Here is a 26231-nt window from a genome sequence, read left to right on the forward strand (position 1 = left end):
CATTCCGTTCTCTCCCCCTCCTACTTTTAAGAAAATGTTCCCCATATCTGACACCATTTGGGATTCTTGGCAGATGGTCCCTAAGGTGGAGGGAGCTATTTCTACCCTGGCTAAGCGTACAACTATACCTATTGAGGACAGTTGTGCTTTCAAAGATCCTATGGATAAAAAAGTAGAGGGTCTTTTAAAGAAATTGTTTATTCATCAGGGTTTTCTTCTACAACCTATAGCGTGCATTGTTCCAGTAACTACTGCAGCAGCTTTTTGGTTTGAGGCTCTAGAGGAGTCTCTGATGGTTGAGACCCCATTAGATGATATTTTGGATAGAATTAAGGCTCTCAAGCTAGCTAATTCTTTTATTACCGATGCTGCTTTTCAAATGGCTAAATTAGCAGCGAAAAATGCAGGCTTTGCCATTTTACTGCATAGAGCGTCATGGCTTAAGTCTTGGTCTGCTGATGTGTCATCAAAATCTAAACTTTTAGCTATTCCTTTTAAAGGTAAGACCCTATTCGGGCCTGAACTAAAGGAAATCATTTCCGACATTACTGGAGGTAAAGGTCATGCCCTTCCTCAGGACAAGACTGTTAAAATGAGGGTTAAACAAAATAATTTTCGTTCCTTTCAAAACTTTAAAGGTGGACCCTCTACTTCCTCCTCTGCCACAAAGCAGGAGGGGAATTTTGTACAATTCAAGTCAGTCTGGAGACCTAACCAGACCTGGAATAAAGGTAAACAGGCTAAGAAGCCTGCTGCTGCTACCAAGACAGCATGAAGGGGCAGCCCCCGATCCGGGACCGGATCTAGTAGGGGGCAGACTTTCTCTCTTCGCTCAGGCTTGGGCAAGGGACATTCAGGATCCCTGGGCATTAGAAATCGTGACCCAGGGGTAGCGACTAGAATTAAAGGGTTTTCTCCCAAGAGGGAGATTTCATCTGTCACGTCTGTCTGTAGACCAGACAAAAAGAGAGGCGTTCTTACGCTGTGTAGAAGACCTATATACCATTGGTGTAATCTGCCCAGTTCAAAAACTAGAACAGGGGCAGGGGTTTTACTCAAATCTGTTCGTGGTTCCTAAAAAAGAGGGAACCTTCAGACCGATTTTAGATCTCAAATGCCTAAACAAATTCCTCAGAGTCCCATCGTTCAAGATGGAGATCATACGAACAATTTTACCAATGATCTAGGAGGGTCAATATATGACTACCGTGGACTTGAAGGATGCGTATCTTCACATCCCTATCCACAAAGATCATCACCAGTTTCTCAGGTTCGCCTTCCTGGACAAACACTACCAGTTTGTGGCCCTCCCTTTCGGGTTGGCCACAGCTCCCAGAATCTTCACAAAGGTGCTAGGGTCCCTTCTGGCGGTTCTAAGGCCGCGGGGCATAGCAGTGGCGCCCTATCTGGACGATATTTTGATTCAGGCGTCTACTTACCATCTAGCCAAATCTCACACGGACATCGTGTTGGCTTTTCTAAGAACTCACGGGTGGAAGGTGAATATACAAAAGAGTTCACTAGTTCCACTGACAAGAGTTCCATTCCTAGGAACTCTGATAGACTCGGTAGACATGAAAATATTTCTGACGGAGGTCAGAAAGTCAAAGATCCTAACTACTTGCCGAGCACTTCAGTCCATTCCTCGGCCATCAGTGGCGCAGTGTATGGAGGTAATTGGGTTAATGGTAGCGGCAATGGACATCGTTCCGTTTGCTCGCTTACATCTCAGACCACTGCAGCTGTGCATGCTCAGACAGTGGAATGGGGATTATGCAGATTTATCTCCTCAGATAAATCTGGATCTAGAGACCAGAGACTCTCTTCTTTGGTGGTTGTCACAGGATCATCTCCAGGGAATGTGCTTCCGCAGGCCAGCATGGGTCATAGTGATGACGGACGCCAGCCTCTTGGGCTGAGGTGCAGTCTGGAATTCCCTGAAGGCTCAGGGTGTTTGGACTCAGGAGGAGTCCCTACTACCAATCAATATTCTGGAACTGAGAGCAATATTCAACGCGCTTGAAGCGTGGCCTCAGTTGGCTTTTGCCAAATTCATATGATTCCAGTCGGACAATATCACGACTGTAGCATATATCAATCATCAAGGGGGAACAAAGCGTTCTCTAGCGATGATAGAGGTTTCCAAGATAATTCGATGGGCAGAGACCCACTCTTGCCATCTATCAGCAATCTATATCCCAGGAGTAGAGAACTGGGAAGCGGATTTTCTAAGTCGTCAGACTTTTCATCCAGGGGAGTGGGAGCTCCATCCGGAGGTGTTTGTGGCATTGATCCGTCAATGGGGCACACCGGAATTGGATCTGATGGCATCTCGTCAGAATGCCAAACTTCCTTGTTACGGGTCCAGATCAAGGGATCCCCAAGCAGTACTGATAGATGCTCTAGCAGTACCTTGGTCGTTCAACCTGACCTATGTGTGTCCTCCTTTTCCTCTCCTACCTCGTCTGATTGCCAGAATCAAACAGGAGAGGGCTTCGGTAATCTTGATAGCGCCTGCGTTGTCACGCAGGACTTGGTATGCAGATCTAGTGGAAATGTCATCTCTGCCACCGTGGAAACTGCTACTGAGACAGGACCTTGTCATTCAAGGTCCGTTCCAACATCCAAATCTAAATTCTCTGCAGCTGACTGCCTGGAGATTGAACGCTTGATTTTATCTAAGCGGGGATTCTCTGAGTCGGTCATTGATACCTTGATTCAGGCTCGGAAGCCTGTCACTAGGAAACTTTACCATAAGATATGGCGTACATATCTTTATTGATGCAAATCCAAGGGCTACTCATGGAGTAGGGTTAGGATTACTAGGATTTTGTCCTTTCTCCAAGAAGGATTGGAGAAGGGATTATCGGCTACTTCCTTAAAGGGACAAATTTCTGCTTTGTCAATTTTACTACACAAGCGTCTGGCGGATGTCCCAGACGTTCAGTCTTTTTGTCAGGCTTTAGTCAGAATCAAGCCTATGTTTAAACCTGTTGCTCCGCCATGGAGTTTGAATTTAGTTCTCAATGTTCTTCAAGGGGTTCCGTTTGAACCCATGCATTCCATAGATATTAAGCTTTTATCTTGGAAAGTTTTGTTTTTAGTTGCTATCTCTTCTGCTCGAATAGTTTCTGAGCTTTCTGCGTTACAATGTGACTCGCCTTATCTTATATTCCATTCTGATAAGGTGGTTTTGCGTACTAAACCTGGAGTCCTTCCTAAGGTTGTTTCAAATAAGAATATTAATCAGGAAATTGTTGTTCCTTCTCTGTGTCCTAATCCTTCTTTTAAGAAGGAGCGTCTGTTATATAACTTGGACGTGGTTCGTGCCTTGAAGTTTTATTTATAAGCGACCAAGGATTTCCGTCAAACATCTTCTCTATTTGTTGTGTATTCTGGAAAGCGTAGGGGTCAAAAAGCTACGGCTACCTCTCTTTCTTTTTGGCTGAAAAGCATCATCCGTTTGGCATACGAGACTGCTGGACAGCAGCCTCCTGTAAAAATTACAGCTCATTCTACTAGAGCGGTGGCTTCCACATGGGCTTTTAAAAATGATGCTTCTGTTGAACAGATTTGTAAGGCTGCGACTTGGTCCTCCCTTCATACCTTTTCCAAATTTTACAAATTTGATACTTGTGCTTCTTCTGAGGCTATTTTTGGGAGAAAAGTTCTTCAAGCAGTGGTGCCTTCTGTTTAGGTATCTGTCTTGTCCCTCCCGTTCATCCATATACTGTTGCTTTGGTATTGTATCCCACAAGTAAGGATGAATCCGTGGACTCGTCGTATCTAGTAGAAGAAAAGGAAATTTATGCTTACCTGATAAATTGATTTCTTCTACGATACGATGAGTCCACGGCCCTCCCTGTCATATTAGACAGATTATATTTTTGTTTTCAAAACTTCAGTCACCTCTGCACCTTTTAGCTTTTCTCTTCCTATACCTTTGGTCGAATGACTGGGGGTGGAGAGAAGGGAGGAGCTATATATACAGCTCTGCTGTGGTGCTCTTTGCCACTTCCTGTTAGCAGGAGGATAATATCCCACAAGTAAGGATGAATCCGTCGACTCGTCGTATCTAGTAGAAGAAATCAATTTTTCAGGTAAGCATAAATTTCCTTTTCTTTTACAAAGATATGACGAGTCCACGGATTTCATCCTTACTTGTGGGATATTAACCTCCTGCTAACAGGAAGTGGCAAACAGCACCACAGCAGAGCTGTATATATAGCCCCTCCCTTCCCCTCCACCCTCAGTTATTCTCTTTGCCTGTGTTATGCTAGGAAGAGGTAAAGTGAGGTGTTGGTTTTAGTTTCTTCAATCAAGAAGTTTTTTTATTTTAAATGGTACCAGTGAGTACTATTTTCCTCAGGGGGATATAGAAGAAGATTTCTGCCCTGAGGTTTGATGATCTTAGCAGTTGTAACTAAGATCCACGCTGGTTCTCACAAGACTTCTGAAGGTAACCATGAGACATCTTCAGTGTGGAGACCGGTTTCATGCTACAAGCAGCATTAAGGTATGTGCAGCCTTTTTTATTCTGAGGAGACTTGATATATCAGAACTGGCTGACATTTATTTCCCTGTATGGGAATGGGGTAAACGGTAATCCTATTTTATATGAAGGGTATTACTAGAGTCCCTGGATTTTATTAATAGTTGACTTATGGGCATTGTGTGACACTATGAGCATTCAAAGAAAAACGATACATAACGTTTTTATTTTCTGGCATTCATATGTTTGCTTACTGGTGTATTTGAGGGGTTACAGGACAGACATTATCAGTTCTGTATAACTTAGGTGTGAAACCGCTTCCCCATGCGGTTGTGTTTGGGCCTACTCCGGCATCGACCTTAAGGGGCGGGGCTTATTTTTGCGCGCTCAGATGCGCACTTCCTTCAGGCTAGGCAGCAGTAAGCAGTAACTCAGGTGGCTCCTGGACTGTGCAAGCTGGTCTGAAGTGTTGGAAACTTGTTTCGAAGTATCCTGGGGGTGCAGAGGGTATTTTTGTCTATAAAATGACTAGTTGTTGATATAAGTACTTTAGAGCCTTATTTCTGCCCTTGCTTCTGGGTGCAGTAATTTTTGGATAAACCAACGATCTTAAGTTAAATTTAGAAATAATTTAACGTTAATTGAGCATTTTGGAAAAATTGTTCACTTTTTCTTTTCTTAAAGGCACAGTACACGTTTTTTTTCAAAAGTTTATTTTATGCAATAAATAAGTGTTTAACGACTTTTGTGGTTATTACTAGTCTGTTCAACATGTCTGACATTGAGGAATCTCATTGTTCTATGTGTTTAGAAGCTTTTGTGCAACCCCCTCTAACATTGTGTAACTCTTGTACTGAAAGAGCCTTACATTGTAAAGACCATATGTTAGGTCAAGAAAGTGTGCCCAAGGATGATTCTCAGTCTGAAGAGAATCAGGATATGCCATCCAATTCTCCCCAAGTGTCACAACCTTTAACGCCCACACAAGTGACGCCAAGTACTTCTAGTGCGTCTAATTCTTTTACTCTGCAGGAGATGACTGCAGTTTTGTCAACTACCCTTACTGAGGTATTATCTAAATTACCAGTGTTGCAGGGTAAACACAGTAGGTCAGGTATTAATGTAAATACTGAATCCTGTGTTCTCAGTTGGGGGTCAGGGAATTACTGTCTGAGGGTGAAATTTCAGATTCAGGGAATGTTTTACCTGAGACAGATTCGGACGCTATGTCATTTAAGCTTGAACACCTCCGCCTGTTGCTTAGGGAGGTTTTAGCGACTCTGGATGATTGTGACCCTATTGTAATTCCTCAGAGAAATTGTGTAAAATGGATAAATATCTGGAAGTACCTACTTACACTGATGTTTTTCCGGTTCCTAAGAGAATTTCGGAAATTATAAGAAAGGAATGGGATAGACCAGGTATACCATTTTCTCCCCCTCCTAATTTTAAGAAAATGTTTCCCATATCAGATACCATTCGGGACTCATGGCAAACCGTCCCTAAGGTAGAGGGAGCTATATCTACCCTAGCTAAGCGTACTACTATACCCATTGAGGATAGTTGTGCTTTCAAAGACCCAATGGATAAGAAATTAGAGAGTCTACTAAAGAAATTATTTGTTAATCAGGGGTTTCTTTTACAACCTACGGCTTGCATTGTTCCAGTAACTACTGCAGGAGCTTTTTGGTTTGAGGCTCTAGAAGAGTCTCTTAAGGTTGATACTCCATTAGATGACATCTTAGATAGAATTAAGGCTCTCAAGCTAGCTAATTCTTTTATTACTGATGCCGCTTTTCAAATTGCTAAATTAGCGGCAAAGAATGCAGGATTTGCTATTTTAGCACGTAGAGCATTGTGGCTCAAATCTTGGTCTTCTGATGTTTCATCAAAAACTAAGCTTTTAGCTATTCCTTTTAAGGGTAAGACCATTTTTGGACCTGAATTGAAGGAAATCATTTCTGACATTACAGGAGGTAAAGGCCATGCCCTACCTCAGGATAAGTCGGTTAAAATGAGGGGTAAACAGAATAATTTTCGTTCCTTTCGGAACTTTAAAGGAGGACCCCCCGCTTCTTCTTCTTCCACAAAGCAGGAAGGGAATTTTGCCCAATCTAAGTCGGTCTGGAGACCCAATCAGAACTGGAATAAGGGTAAACAATCCAAAAAGCCTGCTGCTGCTCCTAAGACAGCATGAAGGGGCGGCCCCCGATCCGGGACCGGATCTAGTAGGGGGCAGACTCTCTTTCTTTGCCCAGGCTTGGGCAAGAGATGTTCAGGACCCCTGGGCACTAGAAATAGTGACCCACGGTTATCAATTGGAATTCAAGGACTTTCTCCCAAGAGGGAGATTTCATCTTTCAAAGTTATCTGCAAACCAGATAAAAAGAGAGGCATTCTTACGCTGTGTAAAATACCTTTCTCTTAAGTGTATCCAGTCCACGGATCATCCATTACTTGTAGGATATATTCCCTTCCCAACAGGAAGTTGCAAGAGGATCACCCACAGCAAAGCTGCTATATAGCTCCTCCCCTCACATGTCATATCCAGTCATTCTCTTGCAACCCTCAACATAGATAGGAGGTCGTGAGAGGAGTGGTGTTTTATACTTAGTTTATTTCTTCAATCAAAAGTTTGTTATTTTTAAATGGCACCGGAGTGTGCTGTTTTTTCTCAGGCAGTATTTGGAAGAAGAATCTTCCTGCGTTTTCTATGATCTTAGCAGAAGTAACTAAGATCCACTTGCTGTTCTCACACATTCTGAGGAGTGAGGTAACTTCAGAAAGGGAATGGCGTGCAGATTTCCTGCAACTAAGGTATGTGCAGTAAAATATTTTTCTAAGGAATGGAATTGACTAAGAAAATGCTGCTGATACCGAAGTAATGTAAGTAAAGCCTTAAATGCAGTGAAAGCGACTGGTATCAGGCTTATTAATAAAGATGTAAGTAAAGCCTTAAATGCAGTGAAAGCGACTGGTATCAGGCTTCTTAATAGAGATATATACTCTTCAAAAAATGTGTTTTAAAACGTTTGCTGGCATGTTTAATCGTTTTTAACGTACATTTGGTGATAAAACTTATTGGGGCATAATTTTTCCACATGGCTGGCTTAATTTCTGCATAGAAACAGTTAACTGAGGCTTCCCACTGTTGTAATATGAGTGGGAGGGGCCTATTTTAGCGCTTTTTTTTTTCGCAGTAAAAATTCAGACTCAGACTTCCTGCTTCTTCCTGCATGATCCAGGACTTCTCTAGAGGGCTCAAAAGGCTTCAAAAGTCATATTGAGGGAGGTAATCAGTCACAGCAGAGCTGTGACAGTGTGTTTGACTGTTTTAAAATCTACCATAAGATATGGCGTAAATACCTTTATTGGTGCGAATCCAAGAGTTACTCATGGAGTAAGGTTAGGATTCCTAGGATATTGTCCTTTCTCCAAGAGGGTTTGGACAAAGGCTTATCAGCTAGTTCTTTAAAAGGACAGATCTCTGCTCTGTCTATTCTTTTGCACAAACGTCTGGCAGAAGTTCCAGACGTCCAGGCATTTTGTCAGGCTTTGGTTAGAATTAAGCCTGTGTTTAAAACTGTTGCTCCTCCGTGGAGCTTAAACTTGGTTCTTAAAGTTCTTCAAGGAGTTCCGTTTGAACCCCTTCATTCCATTGATATTAAACTTTTATCTTGGAAAGTTCTGTTTTTGATGGCTATTTCCTCGGCTCGAAGAGTCTCGGAGTTATCTGCCTTACATTGTGATTCTCCTTATCTGATTTTCCATTCAGACAAGGTAGTTCTGCGTACTAAACCTGGGTTTTTACCTAAGGTGGTTTCTAACAGGAATATCAATCAAGAGATTGTTGTCCCGTCATTGTGCCCTAATCCTTCTTCAAAGAAGGAACGTCTTTTACATAATCTGGACGTAGTCCATGCCTTGAAGTTCTACTTACAGGCAACTAAAGATTTTCGTCAAACATCTACCCTGTTTGTCGTTTACTCTGGGCAGAGGAGAGGTCAAAAGGCTTCGGCAACTTCTCTCTTTGGCTTAGAAGCATAATACGCTTAGCCTATGAGACTGCTGGACAGCAGCCCCCTGAAAGGATTACAGCTCATTCTACTAGAGCTGTGGCTTCCACCTGGGCCTTTAAAAATGAGGTCTCTGTTGAACAGATTTGCAAGGCTGCGACTTGGTCTTCGCTTCACACTTTTTCAAAATTTTACAAATTTGACACTTTTGCTTCTTCGGAAGCTGTTTTTGGGAGAAAGGTTCTACAGGCAGTGGTTCCTTCCGTTTAAGTTCCTGCCTTGTCCCTCCCATCATCCGTGTACTTAAGCTTTGGTATTGGTATCCCACAAGTAATGGATGATCCGTGGACTGGATACACTTAACAAGAGAAAACATAATTTATGCTTACCTGATAAATTTATTTCTCTTGTAGTGTATCCAGTCCACGGCCTGCCCTGTCCTTTTAAGGCAGGTCTAAATTTTTAATTAAACTACAGTCACCACTGCACCCTATGGTTTCTCCTTTCTCGTCTTGTTTCGGTCGAATGACTGGATATGACATGTGAGGGGAGGAGCTATATAGCAGCTTTGCTGTGGGTGATCCTCTTGCAACTTCTTGTTGGGAAAGGAATATATCCCACAAGTAATGGATGATCCGTGGACTGGATACACTACAAGAGAAATAAATTTATCAGGTAAGCATAAATTATGTTTTTTACTATAGGAGTAATTTGTCCAGTTCCAAAATTGGAACAGGGACAGGGGTTTTACTCAAACCTATTTGTGGTCCCCAAAAAAGAGGGAACGTTCAGACCCATCTTAGACCTCAAGTGTCTAAACAAATTTCTAAGAGTTCCATCATTCAAGATGGAGACAATACGAACAATTTTACCAATGATCCAGGAGGGTCAATATATGACTACCGTGGACTTGAAGGATGCTTACCTTCATATTCCTATCCACAAGGATCATCATCAGTTTCTAAGGTTTGCCTTCTTGGACAAACATTAACAGTTCGTAGCTCTTCCCTTCGGGTTGACCACAGCACCCAGAATCTTCACAAAGGTTCTAGGGTCTCTTTTGGCGGTTCTCAGACTGCGAGGCATAGCGGTGGCGCCTTATCTGGACGATATTCTGATCCAGGCGTCAACATATCATCTGACAAAATCTCACACGGACACAATGTTGTATTTACTGAGAACTCACGGCTGGAAGGTGAACATAGAGAAGAGTTCACTTGTCCCACAGACAAGGGTTCCTTTCTTGGGAACTCTGATTGACTCGGTAGCCATGAAAATATTTCTGACGGAGGTCAGAAAATCAAAGATTCTAAATACTTGCCGAGCACTTCAGTCCATTCCTCGGCCATCAGTGGCTCAGTGTATGGAAGTAATTGGATTAATTGTAGTTGCAATGGACATCGTTCCGTTTGCTCGCTTTCATCTCAGACCACTGCAACTGTGCATGCTCGGACAGTGGAATGGGGATTATGCGGATTTATCTCCTCAGATAAATCTGGATCAAGAGACCAGAAACTCTCTTCTTTGGTTGTCGCCCGATCATCTGTCCCAAGGGACTTGTTTCCGCAGACCCTCGTGGGTGATAGTGACAACAGATGCCAACCTTCTGGGCTGGAGTGCAGTTTGGAACTCCCTGAAGGCTCAGGATGTTTGGACTCAGGTGGAGTCTCTACTTCCAATCAATATTCTGGAACTGAGAGCAATATTCAATGCGCTTCAGGCGTGGCCTTAGTTGGCTTCAACCAAATTCATCAGATTCCAGTCGGACAACATCACGACTGTGGCATATATCAATCATCAGGGGAGAGACAAGGAGTTCCTTAGTGATGATAGAGGTATCCAAGATAATCCGTTGGGCGGAGGCCCACTCTTATCATCTATCAGCGATCTACATCCCAGGAGTAGAGAACTGGGAAGCGGATTTTCTAAGTCGACAGACTTTTCATCCAGGGGAGTGGGAACTTCATCCGGAGGTATTTGCCTCATTGATTCTCAGATGGGGCAGACCGGAATTGGATTTGATGGCATCTCGACAGAATGCCAAGCTTCCAAGATACGGATCCCGGTCAAGGGATCCTCAGGCCGAACTGATAGATGCCTTGGCAGTGCCTTGGTTGTTCAGCCTAGCTTATGTGTTTCCGCCGTTTCCTTTCCTCCCACGCGTGATTGCTCGAATCAAACAGGAGAGAGCTTCAGTGATCCTGATAGCGCCTGCGTGGCCTTGCAGGACTTGGTATGCGGATTTAGTGGACATGTCCTCTCTGCCACCGTGGAAACTTCCATTGAGACAGGACCTTCTCATTCAAGGTCCTTTCCAACATCCAAATCTAATTTCTCTGCAGCTGACTGCGTGGAGATTGAACGCTTGATTTTATCGAAGCAAGGATTCTCTGATTTGGTCATCAATACTTTGATACAGGCTAGAAAGCCTGTCACTAGAAAAATCTATCATAAGATATGGCGTAAATATTTTTATTAGTGTGAATCCAAGGGTTACTCATGGAGTAAAGTTAGGATTCCTAGGATTCTGTCTTTTCTCCAAGAAGGATTAGAGAAAGGGTTATCAGCGAGTTCCTTAAAGGGACAAATTCAGCTTTGTCAATTCTGTTTCACAAATGTTTGGCAAATGTGCCAGATGTTCAGTCTTTTTGTCAGGCTCTATCTAGAATTAAGCCTGTATTTAGACCCATTACTCCTCCCTGGAGTTTGAATTTAGTTCTTAGAGTTCTTCAAGGGGTTCCATTTGAACCTATGCATTCCATGGATATCAAATTGTTATCTTGGAAAGTTCTGTTTTTAGTTGCTATTTCTTCTTCTCGAAGAATTTCTGAGCTTTCAGCGCTACAGTGTGATTCTCCTTATCTCATTTTTGATTCTGATAAAGTGGTGTTACGTACCAAACCTGGATTCCTTCTTAAGGTTGTTTCAAATAAGGATATTAATCAGGAAATCGTTGTTCCTTCCTTGTGTCCTAACCCTTCTTCTAAGAAGGAGCGTATGTTGCATAATTTGGATGTGGTCCGTGCCTTAAAGTTTTACTTACAGGCAACTAAGGATTTCCGTCAATCATCTTCATTATTTGTTGTTTATTCTGGAAAGCGTAGGGGTCAGAAAGCTACGGCTACCTCTTTCTTTTTGGCTGAGAAGTATCATCCATGTGGCATATGAGACTGCTGGACAGCAGCCTCCTGAAAGAATTACGGCTCATTCTACTAGGGCTGTGGCTTCCACATGGGCCTTTAAAAACAATGCATCTGTTGAACAGATTTGTAAGGCTGCGACTTGGTCGTCCCTTCACACTTTTTCCAAATTTTCCAAATTTGATACTTTTGCTTCTTCTGAGGCTATTTTTGGGAGAAAGGTTCTTCAAGCAGTGGTGCCTTCTGTTTAGGTTCCTGTCTTGTCCCTCCCTTTCATCCGTGTCCTTTTGCTTTGGTATTGGTTTCCCACAATTAAGGATGAAATCCGTGGACTCGTCATATCTTTGTAAAAGAAAAGTAAATTTATGCTTACCTGATAAATTAATTTCTTTTACGATATGGCGAGTCCATGGCCCACCCTGTTCTTTTTAAGACAGTTTTTCTTTATATTTTTTGTAAACTTCAGTCACCTCTGCACCTTTTAGCCTTTCCTTTTCTCTTCCTATACCTTCGGCCGAATGACTGAGGGTCTATATATACAGCTCTGCTGTGGTGCTCTTTGCCACTTCCTGTTAGCAGGAGGTTAATATCTCACAAGTAAGGATGAAATCCGTGGACTCGTCCTATCGTAAAAGAAATTGATTTATCAGGTAAGCATAAATTTACTTTTATTATCTCTATCCTAAGAGTATATTATAATGTGTTTTTAATGGTGAAATACAGTGAGTGTAATTGTGTGTTAAAATAAATTAAATTGAATTAATCTGTGTGGACAAGGGCTGAGTGCTCCAAAAACAAAATATTTAGTATTGTCAATAACTTTATTTACCTTGAGGGAAATGGTTTGATGCTTTGTCTGAGTCTCTCAGGACTGAGACTTCCTTGGAGGAGATCCAAGACCGGATTAAAGCTCTGAAGTTAGCTTGTCAGCCGTAAAGGATCAGCCCAGGATTCAACCCAACTGCTAGCGTGAAAAGTAAAACACACGCTAGCACACTGAGAAATATCCAGGACGTGACCCACTCAGGATTGATTAAAGCAAATGTCCCTTTAAGAAGATTAATAAACAAACTAAGTCAAATTCCTTTTAGCAGGTGTGATAAGCAAACGTCCCTTTAAGCAGGTTAGCAGACAGAGGTATTCCTTTTAGCAGGTTTGGATAAAGCAAATGTCCTTTTAAGCAGGTTAGCAAGCAAACAGAGAAGTATTCCTTTTAGCAGATTTGATAAAGCAGATGTCCCTTTAAGCAGGTTAGCAAACAAACAGAGGTATTCAGGCAAAGGAAAGTCTGGCAGGGAAGGAAAAGACTTCTGTATATTACTCAGGTCCGGTCCGGCATGAAGAGAGAGACAAACGGGCCCCGAGTAAGATCTCCCGCCGAGATTTGAAGGCAGGGAGACTGACGTCAAGAGGAGTGCCAGATACCGCGTCACGTTGCTAGGCAACGTGACGTGAGACAGAGGAGATCCGTGAGCCGCGGCGACACGGAAATGAGCGGATCTGATACATGACATAGCTAATGCTTTTATTACTGACGCTTCTCTGCAAATTACTAAACTGGCAGCTAAGAGTTCGGGTTTCTCTGTCCTAGCCCGCAGAGCCTTATGGTTAAAACCTTGGTCTGCGGACGTGTCATCTAAGTCTAAGCTTCTAGCGAATCCTTACAAGGCAAAAACCTTGTTTGGACCTGGCCTGACAGACATTATCTCTGATATCACGGGAGGTAAGGGTCATCTTCTTCCTCAGGATAAGAGAAACAAAGAAAAAGGACGACAGAGTAATTTTCGTTCCTTTCGAAATTTCAAGGGAAATTCTTCCTCTTCCTCCTCTAAGCAGGAACAATCTAAGCCTACATGAAGACCCAACCAGTCTTGGAACATGGGTAAACAATCCAAGAAGCCTTCTATTGAATCCAAAACGGCATGAAGGACATGCCCCCGATCCTGGACCGGATCTGGTAGGGGGCAGACTTTCCTTCTTCGTTCAGGCTTGGGTTTGAGACGTTCAGGATCCCTGGGCAATAGAAATAGTTTCTCAGGGATACAAATTGGAGTTCAAAAGTTTTTCCTCCCAGAGGCAGGTTTCTTCTTTCAAGATTATCTGCAGACCAGACAAAAGGAGAGGCGTTCTTACATTGTGTAGGAGACCTCTCTGCTCTGGGAGTGATTGTTCCCGTCCCAGTTCAGGAACAGGGTCAGGGTTTTTATTCCAATCTGTTCGTGGTTCCCAAAAAGAAGGGGAACCTTCAGACCAATTTTAGATCTAAAGAGTCTAAACTAATTTCTCACGGTTCCGTCCTTCAAGATGGAAACTATTCGTTCCATTCTTCCCTTAATCCAGGAGGGTCAATTCATGACAACAGTGGATTTAAAGGATGCGTACCTACATGTCCCCATTCACAGGGATCATCACAAGTTCCTAAGGCTTACCTTCCAGGACAAACACTTCCAGTTTGTGGCTCTTCTTTTGGCCTGGCCACTGCTCCCAGAATTTTCACAAAGGTTTTGGGGTCTCTGTTGGCGGTACTTCGGTCACGGGGCATTGGAGTGGCGCCTTATCTGGACGACATTCTAGTCCAGGCGCCATCTTTTCAACAAGCAAGATCACACACCGACATAGTGATATCTTTTCTGAGAACTCACGGGTTGAAGGTAAATTTGGGAAAGAGTTCCCTAGTTCCAGACACAAGAGTCACTTTCTTGGGAACCATAATAGACTCCTTGTCTAGTCCTTCAGTCCACTCCTTGGCCGTCAGTGGCTCAGTGCATGGAGTTAATCAGGCTGATGGTGGCGGCAATGGACATCATCATGTTTGCTCGGTTCTATCTCAGGCCTCTGCAGTTAAACATGCTCAGGCAATGGAACGGAGATTATGCAGACTTGTCTCCTCAAATAACTCTGGAGCAGGAGACAAGGGACTCTTCAGTGGTGGTTGTCTCTGGATCATCTCTCCCAGGGAACCTGCTTTCGCAGACCATCTTGGGTGATTGTGACAATAGACGCCAGCCTTCTGGGTGGGGAGCAGTCTAGGGCTCTCTTAAAGCGCAGGGAGTTTGGACTCAGAGTCTGTTCTTCCTATAAACATTCTAGAACTGAGGGCAATCTTCAATGCCCTTCTGGCCTGGCCCCAGTTAGCCTCACTCCGGTTTATCATGTTCCAGTCGAACAACATAACTTCAGTGGCTTACATCAATCATCAAGGAGGAACGGGGAGTTCCTTAGCGATCACAGAGGTATCCAAAATAATCCAGTGGGCAGAAGCCCACTCTTGTTGCCTATCGGCGATCCACATCCCAGGGGTGGACAATTGGGCAGGCAGACTTTTCATCCGGGGGAGTGGGAACTCCATCCGGAAGTGTTCTCAAACATAATTCTCAAGTGGGGTCAACCGGAATTGGATCTCATGACATCCCGACAGAATGCCAAGCTCTCGAGATACGAGTCGAGGTCCAGGGACCCCCAGGCGGAACTGATAGATTCTCTGGTGGTCCCTTGGACCTTCAGTCTAGCATACCTATTTCCTTTGTTTGCTCTTCTTCCTCGGGTAATTGCTCGAATCAAACAGGAGAGGGCTTCGGTGATACTCATAGCTCCAGCCTGGCCTTGCAGAATTTAGTATGCAGATCTGGTGGAGATGGCATCTCTTCCACCTTGGAGACTTCTGTTGAGGAAGGACCTTCTGATTCAGGGGCCCTTCCTTCACCCAAATCTAGTTTCTCTGAAGCTGACTGCTTGGAGATTGAACGCTTAATTTTATCCAAGCGGGGATTTTCTGATTCGGTCATAGAGATCATGATTCAGGCTCGTAAGCCTGTGACTAGATGGATTTACCATAAAATTTGGCGTAAATACCTTTATTGGTGTGAATCCAAGGGCTACTCATGGAGTGGGGTCAGGATTCCTAGAATTTTGTCTTTTCTCCAAGAGGGTTTGGAGAAGGGTTTATCGACGAGTTCCCTAAAGGGTCAGATCTCTGCTTTATCTATTTTGTTACACAAACGTCTGGCTGATGTCCCAGATGTACAATCATTTTGTCAGGCCTTGGTCAGAATCGGGCCTGTCTTCAAACCAGTTACTCCTTCTTGGAGTCTTAATTTGGTTCTCAAAGTTCTTCAAGGGGCTCCGTTTGAGCCTATGCATTCCTTAGATATTAAGTTATCTTGGAAAGTTTTATTTCTTGTTGCTATTTCTTCTGCTCGGAGAGTGTCGGAGCTCTCGGCATTACAGTATGAGTCTCCTTATCTTATTTTTCATTCAGCTAAGGTAGTTTTCCATACTAAATTAGGATTTCTTCCTAAGGTTGTTTCTGATCGGAACATTAATCAGGAGATTGTTGTTCCTCAATTGTGTCCTAATCCTTCTTCTCAGAAAGAAAGACTTCTGCACAATTTGGATGTGGTTCGTGCTTTGAAGTTTTACTTTCAGGCGACTAAGGACTTTCGTCAGTCTTCTTCTTTGTTTGTGGTTTTCTCAGGAAAACATAAGGGACAGAAAGCTACGGCTACTTCTTTCTTTTTGGCTGATGAATATCATACGTTTTGCATATGAGACTGCTGGGCAGCAGCTTCCCGAGAGAGTTACGGCTCATTCCACGAGGGCTGTTTCTTCCTCATGGGGGTTAAAAAATTAGGCTTCTGTGGAACAGATTTGCAAGGTTGCAACTTGGTCCTCTCTTCACACTTTTTCAAAGTTTTACAAATTTGACACTTTTGCTTCGGCTGAGGCCGCTTTTGGGAGAAAGGTTCTTCAAGCAGTGGTGCCTTCTGTTTAGGTTACCTGTCTTGTCCCTCCCGTATCATCTGTGTACTCTAGCTTGGGTATTGAATCCCATTAGTAATTAAGATTATCCGTGGACGCATTGTGTCTTAAAAAAGAAAAGAAAATTTCTGCTTACCTGATAAATGTATTTATTTTTTGACACGATGAGTCCACGGCCCACCCTGTTCTTGTAGACATGTTGTTGGTTATTTTAAACTTTCTCTTCCTTACTTCGGTCGAATGACTGGAGTGGGAGGGAAGGGAGGAGCTATTTAACAGCTCTGCTGTGGTGCTCTTTGCCTCCTCCTGCTGACCAGGAGGTGAATATCCCATTAGTAATTAAGATGATCCGTGGACTCATCGTGTCAAAAAAGAAATAAAATTATCGGGTAAGCATAAATTTTCTTTTTTGATATCTATGCTTTGCACATATTTGCAGATGATCTGCTTTGTTGATTGTAGACAATGTAATGTTAGCATCATTATCATTAGTGCATATCACTATATGACTGAGTATATACATAGGAGTAATAGTTAAGAGGAAAATCAATTTTGTGTCTTGATACTGATATTTAATAACATGTAAAACATGTTTTTGTAGTATATGGCTCTCTGACTTGCTTACTCTATTGAACATGACATTATCTAAATATTTAGGATTTGTATATTCTTGGAAAAATTTTTATCTTTCCTTTGCAAAAACTGCATTTAATTAGCTGGATAAATAAGACTGTTGCATATTTTGTGTTCTTAATATCACATATTTTTAATGTCCAATGTTGCTTGTAAACATTATTTTGACATTAAAAGGTTAATATGCGTCCACCCATAGCCAGTATATAAGAGAGCCATGGGTGCACTATCTATAGTTTCCGATGAAGCACCACTAGGGGGCGCGAAATGCGTCAGTCGTTCTTTCCATGTTTGTACCTGTTTGTCTTTTGAAGTTTTACTGCTGTGCTAACGGACTCTTCTTGTCCTGGTTAGAATTAGGCCTGTGTTTTTAATCTGTTGCTCCTTTTTGGAGCCTTAACCCCTTAATGACCACAGCACTTTTCCATTTTCTGTCCGTTTGGGACCAAGGCTATTTTTACATTTCTGCGGTGTTTGTGTTTAGCTGTAATTTTCCCCTTGCTCATTTAATGTACCCACACATATTATATACCGTTTTTCTCGCCATTAAATGGACTTTCAAAATATACCATTATTTTCCTCATATCTTATAATTTACTATAAATTTTTTTATAAAATATGAGGAAAAAATAGAAAAAAACACACTTTTTCTAACTTTGACCCCCAAAATCTGTTATACATCTACAACCACCAAACAAAAACCATGCTAAATAGTTTCTAAATTTTGTCCTGAGTTTAGAAATACCCAATGTTTACATGTTCTTTGCTTTTTTTGCAAGTTATAGGGCCATAAATACAAGTAGCACTTTGCTATTTCCAAACCACTTTTTTTCAAAATTAGCGCTAGTTACATTGGAACACTGATATCTTTCAGGAATCCCTGAATATCCCTTGACATGTATATATTTTTTTTTAGAAGACATCCCAAAGTATTGATCTAGGCCCATTTTGGTATATTTCATGCCACCATTTCACCGCCAAATGCGATCAAATAAAAAAAAATGTTCACTTTTTCACAATTTTTTTCACAAACTTTAGGTTTCTCACTGAAATTATTTACAAAAAACTTATGCAATTATAGCATACATGGTTGTAAATGCTTCTCTGGGATCCCCTTTGTTCATAAATAGCAGACATATATGGCTTTGGTTTTGCTTTTTAATAATTAGAAGGCTGCTAAATGCGACTGCGCACCACACGTGTATTATGCCCAGCAGTGAAGGGGTTAATTAGGGAGCATGTAGGGAGCTTCTAGGGTTAATTTTAGCTTCAGTGTAGTGTAGTAGACAACCCCAAGTATTGATCTAGGCCCATTTTGGTATATTTCATGCCACCATTTCACCGCCAAATGCAATCAAATTAAAAAAAACGCTAAATTTTTCACAATTTTAGGTTTCTCACTGAAATTATTTACAAACAGCATGTGCAATTATGGCACAAATAGTTGTAAATGCTTCTCTGGGATCCCCTTTGTTCAGAAATAGCAGACATATATGACTTTGGGGTTGCTTTTTGGTAATTAGAAGGCCGCAAAGTGCTGCTGCGCATCACACATGTATTATGGCTAGCAGTCAAGGGGTTAATTAGGTAGTTTGTAGGGAGCTTGCGGGGTTAATTTTAGCTTTAGTGTAGAGATCAGCCTCCCACCTGACACATCAGACCCCCTGATATCTCCCAAACAGCTCCCTTCCCTCCCCCACCCCACAATTGTCCCCGCCATCTTAAGTACTGGCAGAAAGTCTGCCAGTACTAAAATAAAAGTTTTTTTTTTTTAAAAAAAAATACATCTTTAGCATATTTACATATGCTACTTTGTAGGATCCCCCCTTAGCCCCCAACCTCCCTGATCCCCCCCAAAAACAGCTCTCTAACCCCCCCCCCTGCCTTATTGGGGGCCATCTTGGGTACTGGCAGCTGTCTGTCAGTACCCAGTTAACAATATTTTTTCCTCTTTTTGTATTTATTTTTTTTACATTTTGCTGTAGTGTAGCTTCCCCACGACCAACCCCTACCCCCACCCCCTCCCAGATCCCTTAGATTAGTTTTTGGGGGCATTTACTCCCCCTCTTCCTCCCACTTACTACATAATTATTTCTGTAGTGTAAGTGGTTCCCACCCGCTCCCTCCCGTGCACGCGCCCGCCCGCCGATCCCCCGTGCACGCGCGCGTGTCTGTGCGCGCCCCTGACTCTCCCGCCCCCGATCCCGCCCCCCTCTGTGAATCTGAAGCCATCGATGGCCGCCCACCCGCCTCCCACTGCAGCTCCCACCCACCAACGATTGCGGCCATCGATGGCCGGTGTAGAGAGGGCCACAGAGTGGCTCTCTCTGCACCGGAGGGGTACAAATTGTTATTGCAGGATGCCTCGATATTGAGGCATCCTGCAATAACCGGAAAGCAGCTGGAAGCGATGAGGATCGCTTCCAGCTGCTTTCCAAACCGAGGACGTACGCCACACGTCCTCAGGCGTTAACTGCCTTTTTTCTGAGGACGTGTGGCGTACGTCCTCGGTCATTAAGGGGTTAAAGGGACACTGAACCCAAATTTTTTCTTTCGTGATTCAGATAGAGCATGCAATTTTAAGCAACTTTCTAATTTACTCCTATTATCAAATTTTATTCATTCTATTGCTATCTTTATTTAAAAAAGGCATCTAAGCTTTTTTTATTGGTTCAGGACACTGGACAGCACTTTTTATTGGTTCAGCACTCTGGACAGCACTTTTTTATTGGTGGATGAATTTATCCACCAATCGGCAAAGACAACCCAGGTTGTTCACCAAAAATGGGCCGGCATCTAAACTTACATTCTTGCATTTCAAATAAAGATACCAAGAGAATGAAGAAAATTTGATAATAGGAGTAAATTAGAAAGTTGCATACAATTTCATGCTCTATCTGAATCACGAAAGAAAAAAATTGGGTTCAGTGTCCCTTTAACTTGATTCTTTGTGTTCTTCAAAATGCTCTGTTTGAGCCTATGCACTCTGTCGATATTAAGCTAACAAAACTGTGGTTGCTTACATCACCTACAACATTGAAAGCCACTTCAATGCCAAATAGACTAGAATACCTGTATCGGTGTAGAAATCTTGCCTACATATGTTTCACCTTTTCAAAGGCTTCTTCTGGGCATTTGTATGACCATGTTCTAGACTCCTCCTTATAAAGGGATCCAAGTGTATTGCCTTCAAGAAATATGTGCCGATGAATATTAGTTCCCTCTTTGAATCAGAGAACTCAGTTAAGCCTAACAGTAACATGCATAAAAACATTTAGGTTCTTGACAGAATATTTACATTTTAAATACTGTGACGGATCGCCTGGTAACCCAAATTAGTACCTCCGTCAGAACACTTCCCTTGTCATGGACATTCCTTTATCCAGAGCAATCCTTGGTGAGACCGTGGTCAAGCCAGCAGCTGTATCTCCCCCAGCTGGGCAGGTCTCAGTGGGCTCCCAGGCACATAGTGTCCTCTCTGCCATGCAGCTCTCTCCTGACAGGTATTGTCCCCTCTGCCTGTCTGCTTCTAAGCAGGAATAGATCCCTCTGCCTCTGGATAGTGGGTCCAGAGCTATCGTTGCTGAGACCAGGGTCAAGCCAGCAGCTGTATCTCCTGCAGCTGGGCTGGTCTCAGTGGGCTCTCTGGCAGGTAGTGACCCCTCTGTCTGCTTCTAGGTAAGAACAGATCCCTCTGCCTCACTGCTCCTTTCAGGCAGGTAACGTCCCCTCTGCCACACTCCTTTTTATCAGGTAGGTATTGATTCTTTTCCCTGCACTATCTTTAAAAAGACAATTGGGGCTCACAAGGACAGCTCTTTGCTTACAGGCCCACAGACTCTGTAGTAGGTCTCTAGCAGGTAAAGGTGCAGCCAGAATGCAGGGGCAGAAACTCTGCTACTGGTATACCTGAAAGAATGAGATAGGACCAACTGTAACAGAAGGATCTACTAATATAATACTAATACTTTATTTCACCCAGAACTAGCTTCTACAAACACACCAGTAAGCTTATGGTGACACACACTCCTTAAAATATAAACATAGGAAAACATAAAGAAAACAATATACTAAGGAAATATAACTTTGCCAACAGGATGGACGATTCAGGTAGTTCTAAACAGTAAAAATAGCAATCAACTGTTTGTATTTTTGCCTATGCAAATATATGCAAATTAGTCATTCCTCCTGTATCCATTTCGGTGGTGAACTGCTTCACCACCTTGGCGTTCGTTACCCAGACTGCTGCTTCGTTTGGGTTGGCTCCGTAGATTGACAACCCTCTCCGCACTCTGCTGTGGAATTTTTTCTCCGCATCTTCCATAATCGTCTGGCTGCTATCCTTCACTGGCCGCTGTTGACGCATCTTTGTAGTGCTGCTTAGGGACTGATAGCTAGGCACCACATCCCTCCATCCCAGCCTTGTCCTGTGCAGAAACAGGTTCGTCATGGTGCGTCAGCACTTGCTGCATTTGCCATAGGAGCTCCGCTTCTATAGTTGCGGGTGATGGTGCTGCTCCTCTTCTGTCAGCAGGACAAGAAATAAATCCAAGCGCGTTCCACCAAATGTGACGGACCGCCTGGTACCCCGAATAAGTACCTCCGTTAGAACCCTTCCCTTGTCCTGGACATCCCTTTATCCAGAGCAATCCTTGCTGAGACCGGGGTCAAGCCAGCTGTTGTATCTCCCCCAGCTGGTCTGGTCTCAGTGAACTCCCAGGCAGGTAGCGTCCCCTCTGCTTCTAGGCAGGAACAGATCCCTCTGCCTCACTTCTCCTTTCAGGCAGGTAACGTCCCCTCTGTCACACTCCTTTTTTTTCAGGTAGGTAATTAATGATTCCTTTCCCTGCACTAACTTTAAAAAGAAAATTGGGGCCCACAGACTCTGTAGCAGCTCTCTCTTGCTGGGAAAGGTGCAGCCAGAACCTCTGCTACTGGTATACCTGAAAAAATGAGATAGTAGTAAATCCTTCTGGAACAGTTGCTCCTAATACTTTATTTCACCCAGAACTAGCTTCTACAAACACACCAGTAAGCTTATAGTCACACACACCATAAAACATAAACGTAAAGAAAACAATATACTAAGGGAATATAACTTTGAAAATGGAATGGACGATTCAGGTAGTTCTAAACAGTAAAAATAACAATCATCTGTTTGTATTTTCACCTATGCAAATATATGCAAATTAGTAATTCCTCCTGTATCCATTTTGGTGGTAAACTTGCAACCAATAGAGGGTGCTGTGTTATGATGTCTTTGGTATAGTTTAACCAATAGATGGCACTGTGTCACACATGCTCCCACAATGGACACTCACACCCTGTACCCATCCTGTATCTATGGATACAGGGTGACATGGACATAAGACAGAGTTATGAAAGTACATGGGGTGTCCAGCATATAAAATTCCACATTTCCATGCAGTCTCTTGTATATTGGAAAGTGTCTTTGAATTGCATGCTCTCTCACTCATACAAATTTGATTTGACTTTAGGGTCCCTTTGAGAGAGATCCAGTGATTATCCTAATGTTAATAGTTAATGACTTTCAGAGAACATCAGATCTCCTTGGACTATGAGCGAGAGTTCCTCAGCGAGAAGAAAGACAGACGCAGCATTGAGCGAGTGAACCTAGAAAGTGAGGTGAGACGCACAGTACACATGGCATTCTGCTAGTGTCTCTGGCTTTATCACCATATCGGAGGTTAGGAAGCATCAGTACACATGACATTCTGCTGGTGTCTCTGGCTTTATCACCATATCTGAGGTTAGGAAGCATCAGTACACATGACATTCTGCTGGTGTCTCTGGCTTTATCACCATATCGGAGGTTAGGAAGCATCAGTACACATGACATTCTGCTAGTGTCTCTGGCTTTATCACCATATCTGAGGTTATGAAGCATCAGTACACATGACATTCTGCTGGTGTCTCTGGCTTTATCACCATATCTGAGGTTAGGAAGCATCAGTACACATGACATTCTGCTGGTGTCTCTGGCTTTATCACCATATCTGAGGTTAGGAAGCATCAGTACACATGACATTCTGCTGGTGTCTCTGGCTTTATCACCATATCTGAGGTTAAGAAGCATCAGTACACATGACATTCTGCTGGTGTCTCTGGCTTTATCACCATATCTGAGGTTAGGAAGCATCAGTACACATGACATTCTGCTGGTGTCTCTGGCTTTATCACCATATCTGAGGTTAGGAAGCATTAGTACACATGACATTCTGCTAGTGTCTCTGGCTTTATCACCATATCTGAGGTTAGGAAGCATCAGTACACATGACATTCTGCTAGTGTCTGGCTTTATCACCATATCTGAGGTTAGGAAGCATCAGTACACATGACATTCTGCTGGTGTCTCTGGCTTTATCACCATATCTGAGGTTAGGAAGCATCAGTACACATGACATTCTGCTGGTGTCTCTGGCTTTATCACCATATCTGAGGTTAGGAAGCATCAGTACACATGACATTCTGCTGGTGTCTCTGGCTTTATTACCATATCTGAGGTTAGGAAGCATCAGTACACATGACATTCTGCTGGTGTCTCTGGCTTTATCACCATATCTGAGGTTAGGAAGCATCAGTACACATGACATTCTGCTGGTGTCTCTGGCTTTATCACCATATCTGAGGTTAGGAAGCATCAGTACACATGACATTCTGCTGGTGTCTCTGGCTTTATCACCATATCTGAGGTTAGGAAGCATCAGTACACATGACATTCTGCTGGTGTCTCTGGCTTTATTACCATATCTGAGGTTAGGAAGCATCAGTACACATGACATTCTGCTGGTGTCTCTGGCTTTATCACCATATCTGAGGTTAGGAAGCATCAGTACACATGACATTCTGCTGGTGTCTCTGGCTTTATCACCATATCTGAGGTTAGGAAGCATCAGTACACATGACATTCTGCTGGTGTCTCTGGCTTTATCACCATATCTGAGGTTAGGAAGCATCAGTACACATGACATTCTGCTGGTGTCTCTGGCTTTATCACCATATCTGAGGTTAGGAAGCATCAGTACACATGACATTCTGCTGGTGTCTCTGGCTTTATCACCATATCTGAGGTTAGGAAGCATCAGTACACATGACATTCTGCTGGTGTCTCTGGCTTTATCACCATATCTGAGGTTAGGAAGCATCAGTACACATGACATTCTGCTGGTGTCTCTGGCTTTATTACCATATCTGAGGTTAGGAAGCATCAGTACACATGACATTCTGCTGGTGTCTCTGGCTTTATCACCATATCTGAGGTTAGGAAGCATCAGTACACATGACATTCTGCTGGTGTCTCTGGCTTTATCACCATATCTGAGGTTAGGAAGCATCAGTACACATGACATTCTGCTGGTGTCTCTGGCTTTATCACCATATCTGAGGTTAGGAAGCATCAGTACACATGACATTCTGCTGGTGTCTCTGGCTTTATCACCATATCTGAGGTTAGGAAGCATCAGTACACATGACATTCTGCTGGTGTGTCTGGCTTTATCACCATATCTGAGGTTAGGAAGCATCAGTACACATGACATTCTGCTGGTGTGTCTGGCTTTATCACCATATCTGAGGTTAGGAAGCATTAGTACACATGACATTCTGCTAGTGTCTCTGGCTTTATCACCATATCTGAGGTTAGGAAGCATCAGTACACATGACATTCTGCTGGTGTCTCTGGCTTTATCACCATATCTGAGGTTAGGAAGCATTAGTACACATGACATTCTGCTGGTGTCTCTGGCTTTATCACCATATCTGAGGTTAGGAAGCATCAGTACACATGACATTCTGCTGGTGTCTCTGGCTTTATCACCATATCTGAGGTTAGGAAGCATCAGTACACATGACATTCTGCTGGTGTCTCTGGCTTTATCACCATATCTGAGGTTAGGAAGCATCAGTACACATGACATTCTGCTGGTGTCTCTGGCTTTATCACCATATCTGAGGTTAGGAAGCATCAGTACACATGACATTCTGCTGGTGTCTCTGGCTTTATCACCATATCTGAGGTTAGGAAGCATTAGTACACATGATATTCTGCTGGTGTCTCTGGCTTTATCACCATATCTGAGGTTAGGAAGCATCAGTACACATGACATTCTGCTAGTGTCTCTGGCTTTATCACCATATCTGAGGTTAGGAAGCATCAGTACACATGACATTCTGCTGGTGTCTCTGGCTTTATCACCATATCTGAGGTTAGGAAGCATCAGTACACATGACATTCTGCTAGTGTCTCTGGCTTTATCACCATATCTGAGGTTAGGAAGCATTAGTACACATGACATTCTGCTGGTGTCTCTGGCTTTATCACCATATCTGAGGTTAGGAAGCATCAGTACACATGACATTCTGCTAGTGTCTCTGGCTTTATCACCATATCTGAGGTTAGGAAGCATTAGTACACATGACATTCTGCTGGTGTCTCTGGCTTTATCACCATATCTGAGGTTAGGAAGCATCAGTACACATGACATTCTGCTGGTGTCTCTGGCTTTATCACCATATCTGAGGTTAGGAAGCATCAGTACACATGACATTCTGCTAGTGTCTCTGGCTTTATCACCATATCTGAGGTTAGGAAGCATCAGTACACATGACATTCTGCTGGTGTCTCTGGCTTTATCACCATATCTGAGGTTAGGAAGCATCAGTACACATGACATTCTGCTGGTGTCTCTGGCTTTATCACCATATCTGAGGTTAGGAAGCATTAGTACACATGATATTCTGCTGGTGTCTCTGGCTTTATCACTATATCTGAGGTTAGGAAGCATCATACACATGACATTCTGCTGGTGTCTCTGGCTTTATCACCATATCTGAGGTTAGGAAGCATCAGTACACATGACATTCTGCTAGTGTCTCTGGCTTTATCACCATATCTGAGGTTAGGAAGCATCAGTACACATGACATTCTGCTGGTGTCTCTGGCTTTATCACCATATCTGAGGTTAGGAAGCATCAGTACACATGACATTCTGCTGGTGTCTCTGGCTTTATCACCATATCTGAGGTTAGGAAGCATCAGTACACATGACATTCTGCTGGTGTCTCTGGCTTTATCACCATATCTGAGGTTAGGAAGCATTAGTACACATGATATTCTGCTGGTGTCTCTGGCTTTATCACCATACCTGAGGCTAGGAAGCATCAGTACACATG

General features: G+C 43.0%; 1 protein-coding gene across 1 annotated transcript in view; it reads left to right on the forward strand.

Annotated features, from left to right (window-relative positions):
- STK36 (serine/threonine kinase 36) overlaps nt 1-26231 on the forward strand; it is a 707870-nt gene that overhangs the window by 157993 nt on the left and 523646 nt on the right. Inside the window, exon 10 of the mRNA XM_053694813.1 lies at nt 22595-22685. Coding sequence (XP_053550788.1) covers nt 22595-22685 — 91 coding nt within the window. The remainder of the gene's footprint in view (nt 1-22594; nt 22686-26231) is intronic.

Source organism: Bombina bombina, chromosome 11, assembly GCF_027579735.1.
Source record: "Bombina bombina isolate aBomBom1 chromosome 11, aBomBom1.pri, whole genome shotgun sequence".
NCBI lineage: Eukaryota > Metazoa > Chordata > Amphibia > Anura > Bombinatoridae > Bombina > Bombina bombina.